A 24870-nucleotide genomic window follows, 5' to 3' on the forward strand; every position below is an offset into this window, starting at 1 on the left:
CGCAATTTTGAATATTTCACTGATGAAAGATGCCGGACGGCGTCTGAAACGTCTGACATTATTTTCTTATTTTATCCAGAAGTAAAGATTCAAACTTTTCTTATTACATGTAAATATGTTTCATTTTAGTCTAAAGAAAAGAACTATAACAACGATTTTCTTGCACTTAGATGTTAAGAATATGCTGCATACAACTATACAATTGACATCTTTACATATGTAAACCTACAAAAATAGTTGAGTGCACTGGTGCACACACACACACACAAAATTAGGTGCACAGCTCCAAATTTGGGTGCAGTAAGGTGCACTCGCACCCATAATTTTGAGCCCTGCTTCTGTCAATAAAATATATGTAACAAAATTGACCAAGCCCTTTGTACATGTATGTATATATGTATATATATAGAAGAGAGAGAGTATATATATAGAAAGAGAGAAAAGTAAATGTACATTAAAGTAAATATACTCTTATTCCTCCCCACACATATCCCTGTAGCATATTTATGAAGGCTGACAGAATTGCTGTACTTATGTAGAAAGCCACTAGAAATAATTGCTACAATAACACCGTTGTAAATTTGGCCTGGCTTGCGAAGAGAACTCTTTCTCTCAGCTCCAGGTAACCACATTTAATACTGCGTGACAGTCCATAATACTCAAGCTTTCTAGGCAATGTATATTCACCTAAGTGTGCATCTTTCAGTCACTAGCTATATATAGACAAGGTCAGGCATACGTTACAACTTGTCACTTGAAAAACTCTGGTGGCAGAAAGCCACTGATTTACTAGATCTAGTACTTTCACATTTATTGAGAATAGAGCAATAAACCCTGACTTATCTAAAAATACATATATATTTTTAGCCATTTGAGTTGGAATACAATTATATACAAACATTTTTGTAGATGAAAGGAAATTTGAGTTTCAAGGTGAGGTGCATGTAGGGTTGCAGAAATAGGATTTCACTTCATTCCCTTGGTAACGGAAAAGAGTACAAATTTTTACAGGTTTTGATTTCATTAATGTCAGTAACCCTTACTAGCTGCAGGGCGCGTACTGTTTACGGGGTAGTAACAGCACCTTTAAATCACGTCAAGTACTCCTTTTGCCCCAGGAAAAGTTAATCATTCATATCGCCATTAACAATTGATAAAGCAAATTGATGCACACGTATATCGGTTCCAGTATGGTTCTCACTCAGGAATGTGTTTCTGAGCAGCGTAAATACCTCATTAGACACGCTATGCCTAAAGCCTCACCATGGTAAGTGCAAATGTCGGGGAGACATTTTCACTTCAGAGAATCTCCCGCGATACTGTCAAATACTGCTGAAGGAGCAATTTGGTGTTGTCAAGCTTTTAAAGGTTGCAACTTATTGATGGGAAAAGGCCTTTTTGTTTATCTACCGTTTCGGCTGTAAGAGACATACAAAATGTACAGCCAGGTCTGCTCTATTAGCTTTCCAATGGATGAAGGCTATGTTTTGAACTGCAAAATTATTGTAAATCCCTGAAAAGTGGAAATTCCCATAGTCTAATTTTATTACACTCTCTCTCTTTGATACTTTACAACTAATCCGCTTAAAATGTAGATATTGATCAATTATTCAATCAAATTAAATCTCTCTCCAACCATGATCGCATTATAGATGTATCATAGTTCCTGACGCAGTATCCATACTGTAAATTGTTTAATATTTTACCTCTCAATTTCAGTGAGTTTGGGTTGGCAGGCCATCTGGCAAGACTTTCGACTTAGCTTCTGTGGATATGTATTCATATTGGCTGAGCTTTAAGCAATGAAGAATATTTTCCACACTTTTTCCACTATACAGTATCCCAGCAGCATCAGTGATTTTGTAACCTTAGTGCTTGGAATAGTCCAGCAAGTCACAGAACACATCATATTTTGAAATGTATCAATTTTCCTTCTCATGATTATGGTTACACTGCTAGAGTCTAATATTATTATCTTCCTTGGTTTTTTTTACAAAAGAGAAGTCAAACCCTTCAGACATAGTTTTAAACATAACATTAGTTTTAGACAACTACCTTTCATTATGTAGATTTTAAAGTTATTTTATCTCTTCAATGTTCTTTTATGTTTGTAATTTGCAATTAGCCTCCAGGCATGAATTTGCAATAAACATCTCATTATCTCTGCCCCCCTCCCGCCCTCTGTTACAGGAGATGAAGACGACAACATGAAGCAGATCCTGTGTGCTTGGTGTCAGAAGGTCGGGGTCAAGCGGTACACCCTCAACACGAACAACGAGTCGAAAGAGTTCTGCAGTGAGAAGTGCTTTGCCGCTTGTCGCCGCGCGTACTTCAAGCGCAACAAGGTCTGCGACTGGTGTAAACACATCCGCCACACGAAGGAGTACCTCGACTTCGGTGACGGGGAGAGGCGGCTGCAGTTCTGCAGCGTGAAGTGCTTGAACCAGTACAAGATGGACATCTTCTGTAAGGAGACTCAAGCCAACCTCCCCACCAACATGCAGTTTAGTTCGGGCGCTCCCTCGCCGGGGCCGATGCCACCTGTGGCGGTGGATGTGAAACCTCCGACGTCGATGTGTCCGCAGCCCCCCAAGAGCAGTCCCCAGGCCAACGGTCAGGTCCTGATCACGCCGGAGCTGTGGCTAAAGGCGGCGGACGGGGACCAGGCGGGGCCTGCAGGGCTGCAGAACAGGCTGATGAACCCTGCCGTGTCCAGGAGTTCCCCCGCGCTGCAGCTGCAGACGGAGCCGAGGATGCCGCCGCCTCCCGTCGGCTCCCAGGCCCACCGCGACACGGTCATCCAGGCCGCGCACATGATCAGACCGGGCATGCCCCCCGGCATGATCCCCACAGGCATCCCAGGGGGGATCCCCCCTCGCGGAGCGGTCTCCCCCCTACAGATCGTAGCTGACCAGAGAGTCCGGTCGCCCGCCATGATCCACCCCATGCTCCACCCGAGAACTCCCACCCCGAACCAAGCCATGCCTCCACTGGGGATGCCGGGGCACTCCCCCTCACCGAGCATGCCCCGCCCTCAGATCAGGAACGACGCCCCCATACCTCAAGGACTGTTTCCCCAACACTTCCCCCAACAACCTATACCTCCTCACCTCGCGTTCGCCAACCCAGGACTGCTGCAGAACATGCCTCATGGCAACTTCATGTTGCCACAGGAGGTACCAAATCTTCCCCCAATGCCTGGTCGGTCGCTGTTGCCCCCTCCAACACTAATGGTGCCATATCCGTACTTCATTCCAGTTCCAATCCCTATTCCCATACCTATCCCAGTCCCTGTACCTGTACCTACGGACAGTTCTCAGTCTGAAACAAGTAACCCGAAAAATGATGAAGCTACCAAACAAGCTGATACAAGCTGTGAAATTCTTCCAAGCACAAGCCAATCTTCTGAAAACTGCACTACTGAAAGTGTTGACAATGTCACAAAGAACACAGTTTCCAATGAAGATTCCACAAGTAGTGATGCATCAAGTTCAAAAGACACTCTATCAGAGGCGAGAACAGAACAGCTTTCAAACTCCTTAACTGCCAACGACACAGAAGGGTTAGACAAAGAACCAACAAGCCAACCTTGTACAGGTTCTGCTGACACTATACTGCTGAATGGTGACAAAGATGAGGAAACGTGCGACAGAAAGAATGACGATGCTCCCAGCCATGACAAGACAAAAGAGGATGACCAAGAAAGTGTCAAAGAGAAAATAATACCTTGTAAAAGTGAAGACAAAGAAAGCAGCCCTGAAGACAAACCTGCATGTGACAGTGTCAACTCTGAAACAGACAAGAGTTCCATTGACCATGACCATGACCATGAAAAGGAACGGACTGCCAATTGCCAAGGTGAGGCTGTTGACCTCTCATTCACCCAATTAGAAATACCTCCAGCACAAACAAGCAGTAATGAGACAGAAACAAAAAGGGAACATTCTTTGACATCAAAGGCACAGGAGGCATCATGTACTGTAACTGAAGTTGGAAAAGACAAGCCATCTTTGTCATCTGACCCTGAGAAAGGTCAGAGTACAAAAGAACAAAGTGAGGTGCAGCCATCTTTACAAGAGGAACAAACATCACATGACAGCACAAATGGGAATTGCAATGACCAACCCCATGACAGCGTCGACTCCTGTGCTGCATCTACGAACAGCGAGGCTGAGAAACAGGACAGTGAGTGCGGTGTACCCAAACAGCAGGAGAGCGATGAAATCCATAGTTACGCCAAACCGCGAGCAGCCATTCCCGTTTTGAAAGAAGCATCCATTGTGCTGACAGATGTTTCTAAACAGGGCAGTGCAAAATCCACCACAACCGGCGAGGACGGACCAGTCAGGGACCATGCTTATGCCCTGAGGGCTTCTGGGAAGGGTGAGGGGAACCATGGGAAGGCAAAAACTGAGGCAAGTGAAGAAGAGCCTGCGGCAAAGAGACGATGTTTAAGGAGTAGAGCAAGGAACAAGTAAGAAGCTGGGCATCATGCCTTCTGTATCAGAAGGCATATCTGGAGAACATCTCAAGACTTTGGCATCATCTATAACAAAGATTACTTCTTCCACAATAGAGTTCAGGTTCTACAGATGTCAGACTGGAATGTAGATAGACAAATTTGATATCTCTCAACTTAACAAGAAGTGGTGAGATGTTCCCACTTGTCAAATATCTCCAATGATGTGCCAGATGTACAGTTAACAGTGTAAGGTAAACTAGACTTAACACAAAGTTTGGAAACGCGATTGTTATGTATCATATCTCCTATGACAAAGTAAAAATGGAGAATCTGATATGTTATTTCAGTGTATCATATCTCCTATGACAAAGTAAAAATGGAGAATCTGATATGTTATTTCAAATAGAAGTTTCCAAACTTTTTGTGCTGAGTGTAATGGTACATATCATAGTTTAGTCTGAAGGTGTGTAGGGAAAAGTGAAGAGCATGGCATCATTCCATAGTCAGCATTGCAATATTGATAGTTCCAGTAGTATCTAGCCTGGGTGCCATCCCCAGTAGTATATTCGCAAACTCTATAACTGGGTCTGGACTTGCACACATATGTAGCGTCTGGAGTCTAAATATTCGTTCAGATTTTGAACGAGCGCGCTGATTGGTCCTACTCGTCTAAGCCCTTTTTGGGGTATGTACATATTAGGTAAGGGCCGTTCGGACGTCCGAACGGCGACGTTAGCGTCCGTTCGAACGTCCGAACGCCTTATCATCAACATGTCCGACGGCGAACCGAACGCTAAAGCGCACATGATATAGCCGTAGTCAGTCTTTCCGCGATAAATCATCAACATGGCTGACGCACAAGCCGCTCAGCTCACGGAGGTTGATGTTGACCTCGCAATCACGTCCGTTTTGGACGATTTAGACGGAATATCGTCGCTCAAAAATGAGCAAAAAGATGCATTGAATAATTTCGTTCGTGATGTTTTGGGCGTCCTACCGGTAAAAAAAGAACGCACCGAGAAAAGGAACACTCGCGCGAAGATCTGTGTTTACAAAACAACAAACATCACTTGAATAATGCAGGCGCGCCATTGGCCGTCGCCTCTGAGGCTCAGCCAATCAAATGAAGCCCCGCTGCTCGGGCTAGCTCATTACGTGACGTCATGACCAATCGTTTTATATGTGATCAAGTCCAGACCCAGTTATAGAGTTTGCGAATATACTACTGGGGATGGTACCCAGGCTAAGTAGTATCACCAACGTCTGTGAATTCTTTGGCCATGCGCAAGTGTTACGGTGGTTGACCAAAATCATGACTGCTGGATGAGCTCAATTTGCTAAATGTGATTCTATATTGTGTCAATGTCCATCTCAGCCCCAGCATCATTTATATAGTTATTAATTTTGCAATGTGTAGTTCATAGCCAACCTTGTGTGCAACATAGCTGTGCATTCAGAAATGTCTGTTAAGACTAATAGAACAAATAGGGAAAAGTGTCACTGGAAAGTTGACTAGCTGATCTGAACTTTTGTAGAAAGCAAACAAGGGTAACTGAAGGGAGGGGGGTTGGACTACCTTTTCTGCAATAGTCATAGTAATATGTGGTTGTGGCAAACAAAGGAGTACTCATGGACTAGCATGATAAGTTGTTTTACAGACTTAGCCAGGGTATATTGGGTTGGTGGCAATTTAACTGGGCAATAGTTCTATTCTTTACAAAAAGTGTGGTGTTGTAGCTTTGTTTTAGCACCTGTGGCAATGTTTTTTTTCAGAATTACTGCACTGCATCATTTGGCTTTTATTTTTGTTCACAGTTGACATTATTCACATTGTGTAAATTTTTGTATTTTGTGGTCTGGTTTTGTGCTTACTGTAGTGACATAAAGTTAACTTTGTAGCACCCGAGTATGACTTCCTGGTGCAATTTATGTTATGGTTATGACGTGCAATGTTTCATGTAATGCCCATAGTCTTGCCTCTATATGTAACATACCATCAACATGCCATGTTCCTTTACCTGGTTTTAAGAAAAAATGTTATTTTTCTAGTCCAACGTATTTTAATGTACATATAACAGTCGTATCACTATTGTATTTTTGGTCTGTAGGATGAAATTTGTGATATCTGTCTTAACTCAATATGAACTAATTCTTGTTAGTTAAATTACTTATTGTGATAGTTGAAGTATTAAGATATTGTAGAATATATATGTACGTAGCATTTATATTAAATACTAAAGTCTTATTAAGGTATGTTTCAATATTGTTGTTGTGAATGGGTGTGGGTATTGAAGCAAGTGGCAATAGTTATCCTGTTCTAGCACACTTTGCCCCCTTCCCTCATGCATTTGGTTTGTATGTGTAATATTATAGGTGATTTAGTTTTTATTCCTAAGTATACTGACACAAATTTAAGTTGTACTGTGAAAAATGGACTTATTATTTCCCCACAAACCTAACCTACTTTGTATAGTCCTGGATTTCTCTGCTGTATTTAGGGCGTCTGGATCAGTCACAGCTTGCTGTTACATAGAAATGTTATATACAGATAAATAATGTTCCCATATTTGAAGCACCAGGCTTTAGGGTCTTGATTTCACAGGTTCCAGTGGACAAATTTTGGAGGATGTTGAAGTTACCTTCATTGTCACATTCATGTAATGTCACTGAACTGAGCAATGGGTATTCAACATGAAATAAACATTGGCTACCACTGGGGATTAAAGTTAAAAGTAACACTGTATGTGGAAACATTAAGTCCCAATTCTCCATACAATACTTGTATAATTTTATGGACAGCCATATTCAGCTCATGTCAATGGAAGGTGAATAAGTTCTATTTAGAAGTTTATGTAAACGTACACTTTGATTTTTTTTGGCGTCATATATCGAGCACCCAATACTGCATGGCGGTATGGCCTGTTGATGACAAAGCGTATGCTGTACACGTACATCTGTGATGTATCAACATATGTATGGATATGATATCTATTTTTTTCATGACTAACATGTTATTGTACTAATGTGTAGTGGGTACATGGTAGGGAATCCCATGGTAGCATATGCTGTAGTGGACAAGCAATGATGTACATGTGTAATATGTTAACTAGGCAATACCACTGGTGGGCCCATTAAAAATGACCACATTATTTATGTCTGTTTGTCAATGTTGAATTATTTTTGTTTGCTTTTTAGTGTCTGCTAGCTTGTGTGTCCATAGTTACTTGAATACAGTAGAGTCCCAAGAAGCGAGGGGGGAATGATGTAACAACAGACTGTTAGGATTAGGAATGTCGAATTGTAGGACAAAATGGCCTCCCCACAGGCTGGAAGGAAGTGAAAGTTTACACAATTAAAATGATGACTAAAACAAAAATCAACTCAGTGGTGTTTGATGTATTGCAACAATTGCATAACAAGTCAACGACCAAGTTGAAAGCTTACTACTTGAATTCAAATGCACTTTATAAGTTTGATTTTTGTTGGATCCCATCATCTGGAATGTTAGACATAGTTTTTATATATATAACTTCAGTATTGCAACAATTAAAATCTGTAACACTGTCAACGACCTGGCTGTATGCTTCTTATGAACAGTTGATCATGACTTTGATTGCCCTTGACTGGCGTGAGTTGGCAGTGTGGAACGCCTGTAGGCTGTCCTCCAGGGTGAAGTTATGGGTGATGAGACGCTTGGTGTCGATCTGTCCACTGGCTACCATGGCCAGGGCTTGTGGGTAGCTGAAACACAAGTTGGAAAACGTCATTACCAGTTAGTATCTGTAACGTTATCTGTATAGTCGGAGTAACCGTCCCTAGGCCTCGTCGTAACACACCAGGGTAGCTACTCGTATGTAAGTTGAAATATGTGACAATGATCTCATAGTAACACTTAAGCATTTATCATAGCTTTTTGTGTCAAAATATGTGAAAATAAACTTGCAGTCAACTGCAGCGGTTCACAACAAATGAAAACACAAACCGAAGTCTAGTAATATGGCTTTGTTTAGTGATATGGTCCAGAATCAATATTTGATTTAGTTTTGCTACAAACCATTCTGATATCGGTGATATTACGATATTGTAATGGTTGTGTAGCTAAGTTTAGTCAATCGCGTATACCAAAGCTAAGTCAACAACTAAACAACTTTAAACCCACAGCTAAACAACTTTAAACCCACTTTCCCAAGGTTAAAAGTTTAAAGTTCACCGCTACTTTCCAAGATCTATGACTCACTTATTGCAGTATCTGAAGACGCCCCTGATGTCCACCTCCCGGACTGCAGCGTTCACGATGGGCACGTCCACATCCAGCGACCCTCGACCCACCAGGACCACCACACCACCCGACCGGGTAGCCTGGGGACGAAACAAGGCGATGCGGGGTTTTAGACGTCTGTATCTAGCAATGTTTTGCCGTAAAAAAATGGCGTTGCAACTTTCGTCAGTTGGGTTGACTGTCAAATCAGCACCAAGGACATCGCAAGTGTGCGTACAAGAATAACCAATCAGCACCAAGGACGGCACTTGGTGTGTGCACAAGAATAGCCAATCAGCACCAAGGACATCACAAGTATGTGGACAAGAATAGCCAATTAGCACCAAGGACGGCACTTGGTGTGCGCGCAAGAATAGCCAATCAGCATCATGGACGTCTGTTGGTACATGTGCAAAACAAAAATGGTGGCCAATCAGCACCATGGACAGAAACGTTGAGTTAGACAGTTAGATATTAATCTTCTTTTAATCACTTATGGAAAGCGTACTGCCAGCGTTACGCAAAAATTTGCCTGTTACTTAGATGTACATTTAGCAGATTTACATGCTTCTGTGCGGTGCTTTTCTTCACCGTTTCATAGGTTAAATTCTTAAAAGGAAGAACTCCTATGCGATGAAAAACTTGTAAGGTGTTCCATTACTTTTCTCAAAGAGATCTAGATCACACGTACGTAGATCGCAGTGACAAAGCTGCTGTCCACGCCGCTGCACTCCAAAGACACGTCAGGCTGGCCTCCCATTTCATCTGCTATCGTTCGTGCAAGGGCTTGGCTGTCATTGGTCGCAACCTTGATCACGTGGTCTGCACCATACTCCTTAGCAACAGCCAGTCGGTAATCGTCGATGTCTATATGAGTAAAAAATATGATGAAAGTGTTTCTGATTGCAAGTAAATAAAGATCAATTCCGGGGTTTTTAACATTTCAATGTTTTATCATCGTTAGAGACTCAGGTTAACAACTTTGAAAAAATATGTCGGTGGGTACATTTTTTTCAGGCTCATGAAAGTACAGCCGTGTCAGAATGGAACAAAAATTGTGACAACTATCCTTCCCGCAGTGTCTGCTTGGAGATTTTTTTTTACAAATAGCCGATGGCTATGGGGAATTAGAGGATATCGTATTCACTTATCGACGAAATACACCACTCAACCATCTTACGTTAAAATCCTCACAAGGTATTTTCATTTGCTGTGTCTTATCAGTAATGGACAGAGGTTCCCGAGGGCATTTCAGTCAAGTTGGGCAGGAAATATTTCTGATAGAGTCGGAAATCACAGTTCAGTCTAACCTTCATCCGGATGGTGCACTGATGGTGAAAAACATTCTTGGTACATCGAGGCTCTCATTTGCACATCCAAAGCCTCCAAAACGCCTTTCCTCATTCTTTTTTTCCCGTAAAATAAATCTGGGTGATGTTTTTACCTCTATAGTGCCTGACCTTACCCGTGATGGCCACGGAGCTCGCTCCTCTTGTCTTGGCGACCAGCAGACAGAGCAGGCCGATCGGTCCTGCCCCGAAGATCAGCACCTTACTGCCCACCCTGACCTCCCCCCGCTGGCAGGTGTACACAGCCACGGACAGCGGCTCCAACATGGCGCCCTCCTCAAAACTCACGTGAGCGGGAAGCCTGGGAGGACAAAAAAACCGTTTTCAAGTGACGTCAAAGGACACCAATATGGAGGAGGACGCAGCCGTGATTCATATGATGATAAACGCTCAAGTTTGACATAAATTCAATTACATTCTAGTAGATAACCCCTATCGTGTACAAATAGGTAACGTTAAATATATATCAAAGAACTACATGTAGTAGAATACGTGACACGTCTGACTCAACATGTTAATTTATTGTAAAGTTAGAGACCTTACGAAAGTCGCTGTACTTTTGTTGTGTAAATAAAGATTCTTGTTTAGTTAAAGTATTTTCTTATGTACTCATCCTCTCAAATATTGTACGTGCATAATTGAAGTCAGATGCATTGTTACAGAAAAGCTGTCTTAGAGCCTTCTCGGTTGAATTCTGTAACTGTCTGCTTGAAATATCTACGACATAAAAATCGTACGACCGTTCTACGACCAATGTGATCGTGCCGTTAGAGAAAGACTGACTTGTAGCAGAAGTCGGCAGCGTGGTTGTACAATCGGCACAGAGACCCGTGTACAGGAGGCGTGGCGCAGAATTTCATGTCGGCGCACAGGTTGTATCGCCCCTCCTTGCAGATTCTACATGTCCTGCAGGGGACGCCGGGCTCAATGGCCACACGATCTCCTGTGAAAGAAAAAAAACCCCTTAAAGATTCAACTTTCTGGAGCACCTTTTTTCGTTTACTGTCCTAGCGTTCATCTTCACGTCTTCAAACACTATGTTTCCCGGTCCGTCCTTTTAAAGCTAGAAGTTGATTGGCATATCGCCCGAGCAGCATGCAGTGTCGCTAGCAAAAGGTTCGATACAAACAAAGAGCCCTGTTTGTCCTAGAAGCACATTTTCCTAGAAGTACGCATTCGAAACTGCCTCCTAGCAACAGATGTGTCAACCACTTCGTATGTAACAGACATGTGCGCTTGTTTCCCTGAGCGGATGTGTCCAGCGTTTGTTACGATGCCTTGCTTCAAGACGAGTAACGATCTTCGCGCATCTTCTTCCAACATCTGCTTAACGGCTGGTAATACCAGAGTTTACGTTCACAGAGCCACTCTAGCGACTTGGGGTGGAACTACAGAGGAAAATCCCGCTACTGCGTCCTATTGGGATGCCACGGAAGTTATCTTGAACGACGTGAGAGGCAAGGATTTGAGGAGCTTCGTGAACCTTCTAGAAGAAGGTTTGGTTCCTACCAGACTGGGTAAACTCTTCCGACTCGCTGCCATAGCATCTGAGCTTGGGATAGCGGACGCCCTCGACAAACTATGCCGGGCCATACTGTTGAAGATGAAACTTTCCAACTGTGTAAGAATAACGCAAGCTGCGCATTGGCTGGATCTCAAACCTATCGAAAAAGCTGGGGAAGATTTTGTCCTGAGGAATCGGCACTTGGTCTTGACTGCTACCGTCGTCAGAAAGCTGTTTGGCTCGGGACACACCGTCCACTGCCCGCGGTGCCAGAGACGGGCTTCAACCGACCGCCCGACTCCGTGTCAGATGAAGTTCATGAAGAGGAGGATGTTACGTCACTGGAGGAATAAGCAACTAAGTCCGGTAGTCAATCAGAAGAGAGTGCTGGGCCTAAGGCTGCGACCATGGCAACGGCAGGGACCCTCCCTGCGCCGGGACAGGAGGCAACCGGCAACCAGACCCCGATCAATGAAATGCTAACGTTGGTAACTTCATAATTTCACAAAAGAAACGACACAAGCAAAACATCTCAACGTCACAACGTGCTTGTAGATGGTGACTTGTCGACTTTTGTTTAATAGATACATATATATATAAATATATATGAGATCAAATGTTATTACCTAAAATTTGGAAACTATAGCTACTTTAATGAAGAGATTGTAGCAAAAATCATAAATACTGGGGTATGCCATCCAAATGTGCTCCAGAACACACTGTAGCATACTAACGCCGAATGGGAGATTCAAATAAAACAGTTCGTTTATGTTCTATGTTCGATAGAATCGTACAGAACATTCAATTTGCAACGTGCTTGCAACAATCTGGACGTTTTGTTTCACCTTGCCCAAACTAAATCACAACAATGTCTTTAAAACGGTCTACATCGAGATCTTCGCACCCGCGTATGAAAATGGTGGTAGGTGGGAAACGTTTCAAGATTCCAAAGGACCTGGTCGTTTTCTTCCAGAGGAAACTAGCCGACGAAACCGTCAGAGACTACTTCAAGAACATCAAGGCGAAGGACTTTCGACGCTATCTCCAGGCGGTTGGAAAAGCTACGTACCCGACCATAGCCAAACCTCGGCGAGTCATGCGTCTAGCGATTGTGGCGAGAGGTCTAAAATCCTCGGACCTGTACGACACTCTTGTCCAGCGGGTTTTACAAACTGTCGAGCTGGAAAACTGTCTGAAATTAGCAAGACTCGCCCATTTTATGGGCGTGCCAGAAGTCGAGCACGCCGCGGTGGACTTTGCTCTCACACACAGGGAGGAGGTTTTGGCGAAGGCCCTTGCTGGGAAGATCAAGTTGAAACCCCGTAAGATCACTCACTGCTGGAGGTGTAGGTGTAAGTACAATCAGTGGAAGTCGTCAGAAAGCTCCACGCCTTGCGAGCTGGAGTTCATTCTGGAGAGTGGGATCGGGGTTCTTGACGACCTTTGGGACGGTCAGGTGAAGTACTGGTTCATATTTATTACGGAATTAGGGTTGCTGAGTTGTGGGTCTGTGTCTTTGTCCAGCCTATAGAGTGAGTTGACAGGCCTAGAAAGAAAATTGCCCACAGGCAGTCTAAGAATTTGGCCAAAGAGGCTAACATGGGGGAAATCACTATAACATAGCATAACGGAGGACTTCATAACATCTTCGACATCTTGTTGTAAAGACGTGTGTGGATGGCGTTCAGCACCAGGGACAGGGACAGACCCTCGTCCTTTTTTCATGTTCAAACTATTCTTTAGCATTTGAGGCAGTTCTGCTCGTTTCGAGATCTGTGTGCGTGACTATAGACATCGGTCAGTACCATGGACAGCTGCCGCGATACTGGTTGTTAAAACCGCCACATGAGTTGCCTGTTCTGCAATATGATTATAGCTTTGCTGACACAGAAATAAAAATCTTCGCTCTCTATTGGTCTACAGTACAGTGTCAGTGGACTCCGCTTGGGGAAGGGTGCGGTGATTGGAGCAGGGGACTGTCCCGAGTGGTCGTCAGGAATGCCGAGCGGCGCGCAGGCAAAGGCCGGTCGCGACCTGCGGCGCCGAGACCTCTTCTTAAACACTGTACTGCGTGCAAGGACCTTCCCGATGACCGTTGTACCCAAACGAAGGGTCTTGTCACATGGGATTCATCTTCCGTATGGAATTATTTGAACAGAACATCAGTATTACAACATCGTTTTTGCACAGATATAACGTGCATCTTACGATGAGAAACGAGGCCAGTATTGAAATAACAGCGATATTTTCTGGAAATAACGACGATGATCTATTCAATTCAAGCTAGCTAGCAACACAGTTTTTCTTTTTGTTTGTTTAGCTGTATCTTTTAGCTGATATAGGCAACAGAATATGGAATACACCTTTAATTTGCACAAATTCACACCTTTATTCTGTAAAGTACCAAAATTAAAGATTCTATGTATACGTACATTGTATGCTTATTGTGTAGCAAATTTATTGATCTCTTTACTCAATATTCTACCTGACAGCACTACATTGCAAAATCAACGATGACTGGCCTGTAGTACGCGTACCTTTCGCTAGGTGCGTGACTCCCCTCCCCACTGCCACCACCGTGCCGCTGGACTCGTGTCCCATCACCATGGGCTCATCCAGCACAAACCGGCCGCACTTCCCGTGCGTCCAGTACTTCACATCCGAACCGCAGATCCCGACGGAACGCATGGCTATCTGCACCTCTGCGAAATATACAGGAAAGTCATACTACACAGATATTGATACATGTATTATTATTAGGGCATGTTAAGAATCGAAACAGAAGCTTCAAAATCCAATATGTCCTTGCTAAAGAGAACAGGAAAGAAGTTTTCGTGCGTGGTAAAATAAAATTATATCCATTAATGACAAAAATTATAGAGGGTGCGGTCATACGTACAGTACTGCAGTGGCATTATTATTGCAGCATGTGGGTCATAAAAGCAAAAGAGAAGGCCCAACTACTTGGAATATTATATTGTTACCTTATACGGTCACACGAATGAAACGTGCGTATTATGCCCTTTGACCCTCAAACATACAGGACACATTTTGTGTGTACGCACCATTTTCACCAGGTAACTTGATATCTCGGTGTTCCTATAAAAGAAAAAAAAGGAGAAAACATTGCCCAAAATTAAAAGTAAAAGTGACGGCAGAAGAAAAATTATAAGAATAAGAATTAGAAAGAAATGTGGTAATGTTGGTCTCTGAAGAAATAATTCAAGCAAATATAGCCATGTACATAATGAGCCTCAGCCAGAACCAGGCCAGAACCTACCATTTGTTTTTCCTCTAAATTGCTCTCGTTCCATTTTGTCTTGTACCAACCCCTTCATTAAAGCCCTTTTCTGAATCTAATTGAACGTTGACCTAGAAACAAACACCTTTAACACCACGCACTGCAATGTCACCTTGGATTCGCCTGGGGGACCTCGTTAACATAGGCTACGTAATCTCCAATGTTGTCAGAATAATCGTAAAACACGGTAGTATCCCTCACTTACCAGCCTCAAGTCGTCCTTTCCATAGAGAACGGCGGACAAGTTTGACTCGGCCGCCATTTTGGAGTCCTTTTCATGTGTGTGCACGGTGAGGGACACTTGATAAGAGAGACCTTTGTACCCAGTGAGTCCAAATACAAAGACCTGCGGGTAATGCTGTACGTTTCTATGAATCAATGGTTTCAATTGAAAACAAAATGCGAAAAGCAACGTATTATTTTCTCATAACCATTGGTCCACGGAATTATGTTTCTACACGTCGATAGACGTTAACAGAACGCAATTGACACGAGCAGTGAAATAAGATTTTTTTTTACTGGGAAAGCAATTTAGAACGGTGAAATTACGTCCCTATTTAAATGGCATTACTTGGGTCTCCGGCAATGAGTCTAGCTCACTACCGCTGTCGGCTGCAATGATTAAAAACTCAGCCTGGTCTCTCTAGTGATTTATCTATATTTTACGAAAAGGAGAGAGGATGTAGGGGGTTTGAAATTCCTGTTTTCTTTAGTAATATTAAATTGTAGCTACCCCCAAGGGGACACGCCCCCAGTTCGGTGTCCCCCGAGCGTGGTATATTCCCCTTTCCCGGCATGCCGTGCGACACATTACCCATTCGGTCAGGAGACAAGATGTCGGATTCCGCCCAACCTGCAGAAAAGCAGGTTTATTTTTCTTGACTTTCCGCTCGTCTCTGACCTATCCTGCGCCTCAGAACCACATCAGGTAAGAGACTACGACGTCAGGAATATTCTGCGCTAAGAATTTTGTGCGTGGCGTGCTTCGTTAGAATTAATTTCAAGGACAAAAGGTGATGTTGATATTTTGTGCTTTCTCCCCGCCATGGTGGAAGTCGTCTGTTTTTCCTCAGCGCACCATCTGTGTGACGATTCCACCCACGGTGAAACTCCTTATCTCTCCCGTCCAGGCAGGCTGCCCAATTTTCCGGCGGCTCAGATTTTCACCATTGGACGTTTCTCTCCCGTTTTCCAGCCATGTTTTCTGTGCGGATTGTGACGGCCGACCACTACCAAGCCGCCCCTGTCCAAGGTTTGGATGTCTGTCACTCCGACTTTCGCGGGACCGACTCCAAAAGGGTCCCGGTGATTCGTATCTTCGGGGCCACTCCAGCAGGTAAGGCCCGACCACGCCGATTATCCCCCATCCTGACCAGTCTAGCGATAAATTGGAAACCTTATTGAATGCTTGACGTGGGTTTGGGACGATTTTTTAGCGCGCGAAACCCCCGCATAGGACAGCTGTGCCCGCTTCCTACTTGTAAAACCTCAACAACACACGTTGTACAAATAAGGCATTAATAATGGCGCAGGGCTTGCACAAATGTCCAACTGGTGTGGCCAGCCTCGTTTTTTTACTGCTAAATATCAAAACCACATGCACGACCGGTAACACTACACCGACCATACGGTTGTTTATTCTTCCTACGAAACTAGAAACCCCTTTGTTGAAAGCTGACCCAACCCTTTGCCTCTTGAACTTTAAATCAATGGACTTTAAATTCTGAGGATCTTGATTTTGTGAGAGGATTTTGTAATGTTAGGTAATTTAAAACAAGTTTAATCTAGGCCACCTCACAAGATTATCTCGAGGGATATATGTCCTGATGAAATGAATGACCTGGGTGAATTTTTTGTGATTCAAACCACTCAAGCAAGGATTAGAAGGAATGGTAAATATTGTGATACGTTAGTTCTTTGTTGTTGCAAAACTTGTCTTGTTGCATAGTGTAGAAACATCAGAAGGAAATTGCCAGATAAAATTGATTTGGCTTATTGATTGCAAAATTTCTATTTATCTAGAGTGGAAAGATAGAAGTATGTGGTTTCTTGCTTAGAACTAGACTAAGATATTTTTTAGTATTCTGACTTGCATTTTTGAAAGACACATGATTGTGTCTTGTTTCAGACAATTGTCCAAATGGGTTGTTTGAAGTTAGGGTACAACAAATTATGACAATATCTTATCTTCATGAAGTTGATTAATTGTGTTGTCAAATTAGTACCAGCTCTTGGCTAGTGTGAAAATAAACTGTCTGATTTCTTGATGTAATTTGCATACCCCGTATTAAGATAAGTGTACCTGAGATTGAGGGCATATTAGGGGATCTCTTGGTTAACCAATTGGTTTTATTCTCATTAAACACCCTCTGTCCACTCCACCAGAAACTACAAAAGCTGAGCAACCAAATATTTCAGAGATTACTTGGCAAATTTCGTAGACAACAGTTAATTTTTTCATTTTTGTGTGTTGCTGTGTATATCTGTATATCATGTTTTTGTATCAAGCATCATACTCCAATTATAAAATCAAGGGACGCACAAATCCAATTTGGTTGCTCAAAATTTGCTCAGTGATTGCCACCTAGTGGAAAAGGATAGATCTAGGATGTGCCATAGTCGATAGTGATAACTTCTTTGTTGATAGACAACTTAATCTTTAGATACTGGAAATATGGAATAGCAAATGAGAAAGAGATAGAGAGCGCATTATTCTTCAAGATGTTAGATCTACAAAATATATTACTCTGTTATCATTTCGAACACCAAAAATTTTTTTTTTCTTAAAAATTAATGGGGATCTAGGTACACACAGTGGGGGTGTCATTTCTTGAATTCTTCCTTTGATTTACAGTACTTCATTTCACCAATGTCAATGCCGGGCAATGTGCTATCTGTTCTTTCAAAGCCCAGGTGGTACATGTATAAACAATAGCTCACAATTATTCTTCATAAGGTTTAACCACGGTGCATGACTTATGATGAAAACAGGTCATATGGCATGAGGTTGAAACTAATATGCCCAAAAGCTAACCCTATAAATCAAAGGGGTTGAATGGTTATTCTGGCATTATCAGTAAGATCTGTTTAAATTCGGACATCTGGGAAGCTGCTTGCTCTTTGCCAACTAAACAAAGTCCACCTGGCATTGTTGCAAATTGGTTAGAAATGTGTGGTAAGGCTTAATTTTGCACAGGCGAGGAGGTGCGGCTAGGTGAGCATATTTACCTACCTTTATCTGAAGCACAGTGAGTTGTGGACTCATTTTGGAGGGTCCAGATAACCCACATAATGCAACCCCTGGGACACCCTGCCCCTCCCTTAGGGACTCAATGGTAAAGTCTGGAACATATCTATGGAAGGAACCATTTAGATTTTTCGGGGAGATAAAGGATTTGAATGGAATTCAGACCTAAGTGGAGATTTTGTCGGTCAGTAAAATTTCTGCTTCCCCTATGGTTGAAAATAGAGTCACATAATTTTGTTAAAAAAAAGTCTAACATTTTGATATTTACATTAAGGTTGATATTAATACCTTCAGGGACAGAGGAGGTCATTATGAAAACCATTGGTCATTTACCGCTTGCCGCCAGTATATTGTGTTTATGTGAGATAAGATATAGTCAATAGATACCATTCGACGTTAGACATAAATATCCATTGTATGCTGCATATTTTTGCACCAAACATCTAGTTCTGGTATGAGTCCATAATTGCATTCATGTTCGTTTGCTTGGTTGGTCATTTGGGATACACAAAATAGACAGTAATGGCATGCTCTGGTGGTATTACCAATAATACATGTAACTTCTCCACAGACTATCAAATTAGAGCCTGGGCACTTGAAAATTTAACTTTGTCAATCCGTCATGCATGTAACTAGGTCCTGAAGCACCCAAGAATTTTATGTGGCACACTAGCAATGATTAGAATGGCTACGGAAACAAAAAGATGGAGAAAAAATACCTGCGAATCCAATAGTTTTTTCTACAGGTGTGACAGTCTGTGTTAAAGGGCTTAGACATGGCTTTTGATGTTGATTTTGCGTTATACCATTGTATTTGTTTTCCCCCCTTTTGTGAAAGCCATTTTCTCCAAATTGTGTGAGTCTTCCCAAGCGAATCTAGATTCTGTGTGCTTCTGTGAGATGTACAGCAAGAAGAGATGAAAAATTGTTCTCAGTCAGTGGAAAGGATTGTATATTTGGCAAGGGAGTTAGTGTTATCACAGATAGCAGACAGGTATTAGGCAATGTAAGCTCGCTTGCAAGATTAACTGTATCATGCTCTGAGCTCAGTTACAGAATAAAACAGGACAGACTGCTGGCATTTTCTTCTGTGTAAAGTATCATTGAGATTTAACATTAATTTTCGAATTGTATGATGGCGTTGTCTATCAGAAGGAATAGTTTTGCCCGCCAGCGCAATTAGCCCCATTGGAAGCCATTAGCGTAATCCTTTGTTCTGTTTGCACCCTGGATATGTTGCCATTTGTTTGGACGTCTGAGGGAGCTGGCTAGATTAAGATTAATCACACAAGTACACAATCGTGCCACACGTTTCCTGTTGTGTCCATACAAAACGTTAAGCCCTGGAAAGAAATAGGTACGTGCGCAGGCTTTTAGCTAGGGGGTGTCCAGGGTGTCTTTTGGACGCCCTGTACTGAAAATAATGAGAAATTGGACGCCCTACTTTTTTGTAGGACACCCTAAAGACGCCCTATTTTTTCCACTCTCAACCCTTGCCATGCACACATGCCTCCCTTCAGCCTTACTATAAATACAAAAATGATGGTTTACTGAAGGAAAAAACTCAAATTTACACCTGAAAATGCAGAAAGTAGTGTTTGAGAGCATTATGAATTTCAAAAAAGCCCCCCTAAAATCTTGCACTCAGCATGTCTTCACTGTGCATAGCATACAATAAAAAAAATGGACGCCCACCAAAAAAATCCTAGCTAAAAGCCTGTACGTGCGTGTATATTGTAGTACATTTGAAGCCAATTGAAAGTTCATTTTCTGAGTGCATACTTACAGTGATGTATTGCAAGGTATTACTTTTTACATTCTGTTTAGTCTGGGACTCATCATCTATTGTAAAATGTTTCTAAAAAGACAGAATAAGATTGATGGGGTTGATGACACCCATGATGGGTCAAAGATGAAATATCTTATCTTGTCCCTGGAAAAGTGCTGACGGACAGAAATGCAAATGGCTTATAATCAATACATATTTAACTCCGCTTTGTCTTTACTGGCCTTAGCCTACTGTATATGTAGTTCTCACTTTGATGCCTGTTTGCATCAAACAAATTGCACATCTTTTGGTAGAGATAATCCAAGAGAGGGTTGCACATGTATTCTTTCCTTGTCAAATGCAGTGAAAGTCAACTGTTGAGGTATTATTATTCTTTGAATATTTTACCTGAAGTTTCAGCTCTCAAACAATCACAATGCCTGGCAAATTATTGTAGCTTGACAGATTACATTTAAAGCTACTCTGAGCTCGAGAATGAAAGCATGGAAAATTACAGTCTATAGTATGAATATAGAATTTTTTGATGCTAGATCAAACTAAACTCAGAAGTGAAGATCAATGCCATGAAAGAGAGCCGCATTGCTACACAACTAAAAATCATACCTTTCAATATATGCTAGTGAGAGGACAGGAATCCAAAACATGCTTCAATATTCGAGATACCTGCAGACGAAATATGACAGACTTCTCTTTGGAATTTTGCCTGAGGTCTTTGACCCTTCTCCTAGGTACCTTCTGGAGAAAGTTGATTACATGTTGGGCAGGCTGCCAGGACCTTGCAGACCTTTTAGGGAGAAATTGCCCATGTTTTCGGGCTCCTTTGTTAGCATTTGGTCATGTATGTTGCATGAACCCTGATGGGATCCTCAAAGGTTCGCATTTCTACTTTTATGTGAGATGTTGGAAATGACGTGGCATGCAAGATGAGGTTTTCTAGAGCAAACCAAAAGAAAACCGAAATTTTGGCTGAAAATGTGTATACAACTGCGATATGACATGTATGATTGAAATGTTCATAATGATCATACTATCATAGTCTTGGCTTTCTAGATTTCAACCATACAAGTATATTTTTATGATAGGCATGGATGCTTTAAAAGTTAGATTTCCAGAATGAACTCAATTCTATAAATATAGGCCATTAGATTTTGTGACAAAGACAAGCAAGGCAGTACATGGAGTATTTTGATACAGTACAATGTACTTCAAACTGGTAACTGGAGATATTTTAATGGCCTTTTCCCCACATTGCTTCTGCCATTCTGGTGTTGTCAAATGCTCCACACAATATGACCCAGCCCTCTTTTTTGCTTGTTGCAAGAAGTCACCTCTATCTACAGCACACAGACGACAACCTAATGAATATGATCCACACAAGAAGCTCCATGGCTGTGTACATGCTGCAGAAGCCAGGGGGCCTAACGTTCATTATTACAGGATTGCAGTCATTGCAGAGTTCCTGTACTATTCCATTTGCCTGGCTGCGGGCTGGGGTTTGAATATTCAGCCTTTCTGTGCATGATGCATGAGGCAGAATCACTCCCCAATTGAGACCAGCAGGTGCATGCAGAACAGCAAATTACACGGGGAAGCCATCGCCATTGCTGCACACTCAGGCTCTAGTTATCCCCAATTGAAGCCATTACTGTGAAAAGGCCTCATATGTGGAACCAGTTTTGCTACAGATGTCATATTTGCAAATAAAAAAAGATTGTAGTGTTTAGATGAACTAAAAATGTCAATTGTTAATGTTAAACACTTGTTAGTTTGCACCATTTTGAAATGGTATGGATTGTAATATTTGTCAGTGATTGGAATATGGTACTAGATGTCGTGAATTTAGTTTTTCCCTATTTCCAGATCTTGCATTCTTGGGTGTTGCACAGTTCAAGTTGTCATTGCTATATTCAACTGTGAATGTTCATCATTTACATAGCAATGATTTAAAAGAAGAATTAAAGCAGATATAATTTTTATGAATTTTGATGTATTTATAGCCAATAATTACTGCAAGAATTGTACCATTTCTTGTTGGGAATGAGCAGCACCTGATATGATATAAGCAAACCTCAGGGACATTTTGTAAGGCTGCTTCAACCTTCTTTTAACTGAATGTAAGCACTGGAAATGTTGAGCCTCACATAATTCATCCAGTGAAGTGGTATCCCTTATCACCCAACGCACATCTGTGCACCCTTCACATCTCCTCCTTTCATCTTTATTTCCAGCATTGAGTGCCTCTTGGTGCATGAACACTAGCTGTCAATGCCTGTACCTGATTTGGTGGGTGGTTTTGGATTCAGAAAACAACAACAGAGAAAATATGCATCTTTTAACAGTTAAAAAGCATAGTTATACACATTGTGATTTGTAGTGTTATGATTGATTCGTTGCTTTAGGGGTGTATCATTAGGTGTGGGGTGTTCAATATCATTATTCAGCATTATTAATTTGCAAGAATTATTTTCCAAATGAATTACTGTTTAAGACTTCTCAAATTCTTTTTGCAGAATTTAGAGTGTACAGTACTGTATCTTGCTGTTTTGGGTGTCTACAGTACTACAGGGGTGGTAGTTTGCTGTAATCGATTAATATCATCCAAGTAATGAGAAAGATATCCCTTGTGGTTGAGCCTTGAGGCAGATCAGTATCTCATTCAAGATTTCTGCTCTAATTGATGTTGTTAGTGCATTGAAAAGAGCATGATTTCTGTGTATAGAGTGTGACACTTAATTTTGCATATCTGTCATCTCCTCATGCCTATTTGATAGCAAAATAATTCAGGGACCCAATAGATAAATGAGATGTAAATTATGATGTGAAAGACTGTCAAGGACAGCCTCTGCTTATCTCTGATATGAACAAATGTATATGAAGATTGAAATGGTCGAATATCAAAGGCTATGCAAAAGTACATTGTTTTGTTACTGTTATAATGTACGAAGCCTGTATAACAATAACTGTGAATTACAAACTTTGTAAAGCATAAATCTCTTAATTTTGAATATAAATGAAGAATTACTTAATTTTTGCATTGATTTTAGTTATTCTCTTCCAACTTGCTGCTCGCTTTTTAAGCCCTGATATGTATGAAATTTTGTCATTCTGCTTACAAATAAGGATTAGATACAGTACTATTGAATTGATTATGATGAATGGTTCTACTTGTAAATGTATATACATGGGGTAGGGTTACTACATGTATGTGCTGATGGGCAGTTCTTGATGCCTATTATTTCTGCATGAATTTTCATTTTGGCATTTTAGCACTACCCAGGGTACATCACCTTTAGTACTGTGACCTCATCAGTAGGCAGCCGTTCCATGGTGGTGTGAAATGAGGTGACAGATTCGGGTCACTACACAGGAAAGTAGAGATGTACAAAATGTACACAAAATGTGCAGAATTTGCTAGAAATATAATATAATGTGCTGTACATGTACAAAATGTAAATTTTTTAAAATAAAGTTCAAGCTTTATATTCTGAAGAACTTGCGTTAAAAGGGGGCACTGAAAAGAATAGAGTTAGGATGACAAAAAAGTTGTGAAAATGGGTGGTTTCCAGGGAAAAATAATTCATTGTGAATTTTGGAGAAAAAAAAAAACAAGAACAATAAAAAAATTGCAGTGGATGGGATACTTACATGTACGTGTACCTAAAAAGTATCTGTACTGACATGTTGTATCCATTCCATTTTCACCTTGTTTATCCTTGGTACTGCAAAGCCATTGATTTTTGCAAGGATTTAATATTAGCCTGGGTACCATCCTACTTGTATGCCGGGGCTCCCACACTCGCTTCCCTAAGAAGTACTTCTTAGGGAAGCGAGTATGGGAGCCCCGGTATACAAGTAGGATGGTACCCAGGCTAATTTAATATATCAGTAGAAGAGGAAAGGAGTTTTTTTTCCGTGGTCATGATTTCACAAAAACTTCAAAAGCAAAACCATCTAAAAGGTCTACCTCCTGGACCGAATCTTTGCCTACATAAATACATGGTGTGTTTGCCATTTCATTTTTAATACCCATGAAGTCTACAAGCCTTACCATCCCAATGTCAGGACGGCACTGATGTATAGGCCCGGCTCTACAGCAGGTGGTTAATGAATGCCTTGCTTCCTTCTGTGCTTGTCATGTGCGTGGAATGAAAGGGTAATGAAGAGAGTCCCCAGGGTTACGGGCAAGCTTTCCTAGTTGTCTCAGTGACAGGAGTGATGGATATGTAATAGAAGGTCGCCAGGACTATAGTAATATGTACAGACAGGAACAGTGTGAAATCATTACAGCAGTCACATTTGTTAGCTTGTCAAACTGTCTGATATTGTGCCACATGTGTACTGATTGCCTTCTTGTATATGCTGACTGCAGTTTTTTTTTTGGTGGGCCAGTCGATACATCTATACTCAAAAAACAGTATATATAAAAGTACAAGTGTAAGGGCATCAGGACATTTCAGAAATGATCCCAATTTTGTAATTTGTTACATATGGGTTTTTATTTGACAGAATATGCATATATCACTATATATATTATATTATCAGTCTTGCTAAATCAGTTATTTTATTCCTTTCTGGAGTAGCCCTAGTGTACACTTATAATGTGTTATGTGTATAGTCTAAACATATGTCACAGACATAACAGGACTTTGTTGCTATCAGCCCATGAATTTTATCCATCTGCAAATCTGATCTAGAGACCTCCTGCTGTGATTGCCTGTTAGGTAGAGAGAGATGGATAGACGCATTATTAATTATCCCTCATCAATTTTGAATAGGGATCATTCATATTGGATGGTGTTTTTTTATCACATGCCAAACATTGCTTGATGGTATTTGATGTGCTTTATGCTATATGGTTTTGTGCTGTATTGTCCCAACTGTTTTTTTTTTTTCATTTGCATTGCACTGAACATTCTGAGCAACAGAAGTTGATTGGAACATACCTTTGGCTTTATTATTT

At 41.5% G+C, this 24870-nt stretch overlaps 3 protein-coding genes across 6 annotated transcripts in view; 2 read left to right on the forward strand and 1 right to left on the reverse strand.

The window, feature by feature from the left end:
• LOC109470469 (sine oculis-binding protein homolog) overlaps positions 1 to 4799 on the forward strand; it is an 18169-nt gene extending 13370 nt beyond the window's left edge. For all 4 annotated transcript variants that reach the window (XM_019769426.1, XM_019769424.1, XM_019769427.1 and 1 more), the window contains one exon: positions 2191 to 4799. In XM_019769426.1, the coding sequence (XP_019624985.1) occupies positions 2191 to 4478 (2288 nt within the window). In that variant the 3' untranslated portion in view covers positions 4479 to 4799. The remainder of the gene's footprint in view (positions 1 to 2190) is intronic.
• Positions 4800 to 7861: 3062 nt separating this feature from the next.
• On the reverse strand, positions 7862 to 15152 carry LOC109470458 (sorbitol dehydrogenase-like). The gene is made up of 8 exons (XM_019769410.1): positions 15080 to 15152; positions 14639 to 14672; positions 14111 to 14275; positions 10853 to 11012; positions 10186 to 10370; positions 9412 to 9587; positions 8700 to 8821; positions 7862 to 8203 (listed from the first exon to the last, which is right to left on the reverse strand). Exons 1-8 carry the CDS (start codon positions 15134 to 15136, stop codon positions 8050 to 8052), a joined length of 1053 nt encoding a protein of 350 aa, XP_019624969.1. The 5' UTR covers positions 15137 to 15152; the 3' UTR covers positions 7862 to 8049.
• A 521-nt stretch (positions 15153 to 15673) lies between these two features.
• LOC109470460 (DNA polymerase zeta catalytic subunit-like) overlaps positions 15674 to 24870 on the forward strand; it is a 39950-nt gene continuing 30753 nt past the window's right edge. Inside the window, exons 1-2 of the mRNA XM_019769411.1 lie at positions 15674 to 15802; positions 16070 to 16210. Coding sequence (XP_019624970.1) covers positions 16072 to 16210 — 139 coding nt within the window. The 5' untranslated portion in view covers positions 15674 to 15802; positions 16070 to 16071. The remainder of the gene's footprint in view (positions 15803 to 16069; positions 16211 to 24870) is intronic.

This window comes from Branchiostoma belcheri, unplaced genomic scaffold (genome assembly GCF_001625305.1).
Source record: "Branchiostoma belcheri isolate BF01 breed outbred unplaced genomic scaffold, Haploidv18h27 scaffold226, whole genome shotgun sequence".
In the NCBI taxonomy this organism is placed as follows: Eukaryota; Metazoa; Chordata; class Leptocardii; order Amphioxiformes; family Branchiostomatidae; genus Branchiostoma; species Branchiostoma belcheri.

Bases quoted from the DNA above. Each gene is read 5' to 3' on its own strand.
- LOC109470458 (XM_019769410.1), bottom strand. From the start codon at position 15,136: ATGGCGGCCGAGTCAAACTTGTCCGCCGTTCTCTATGGAAAGGACGAC. The intron at 14,673-15,079 runs GTAAGTGAGGGA...TTTCTTTTATAG, and splicing joins GAAAGGACGACTTGAGGCTG to GAACACCGAGATATCAAGTT. The intron at 9,588-10,185 runs GTAAGGTCAGGC...TTACTCATATAG, and splicing joins GAGCTCCGTGGCCATCACGG to ACATCGACGATTACCGACTG.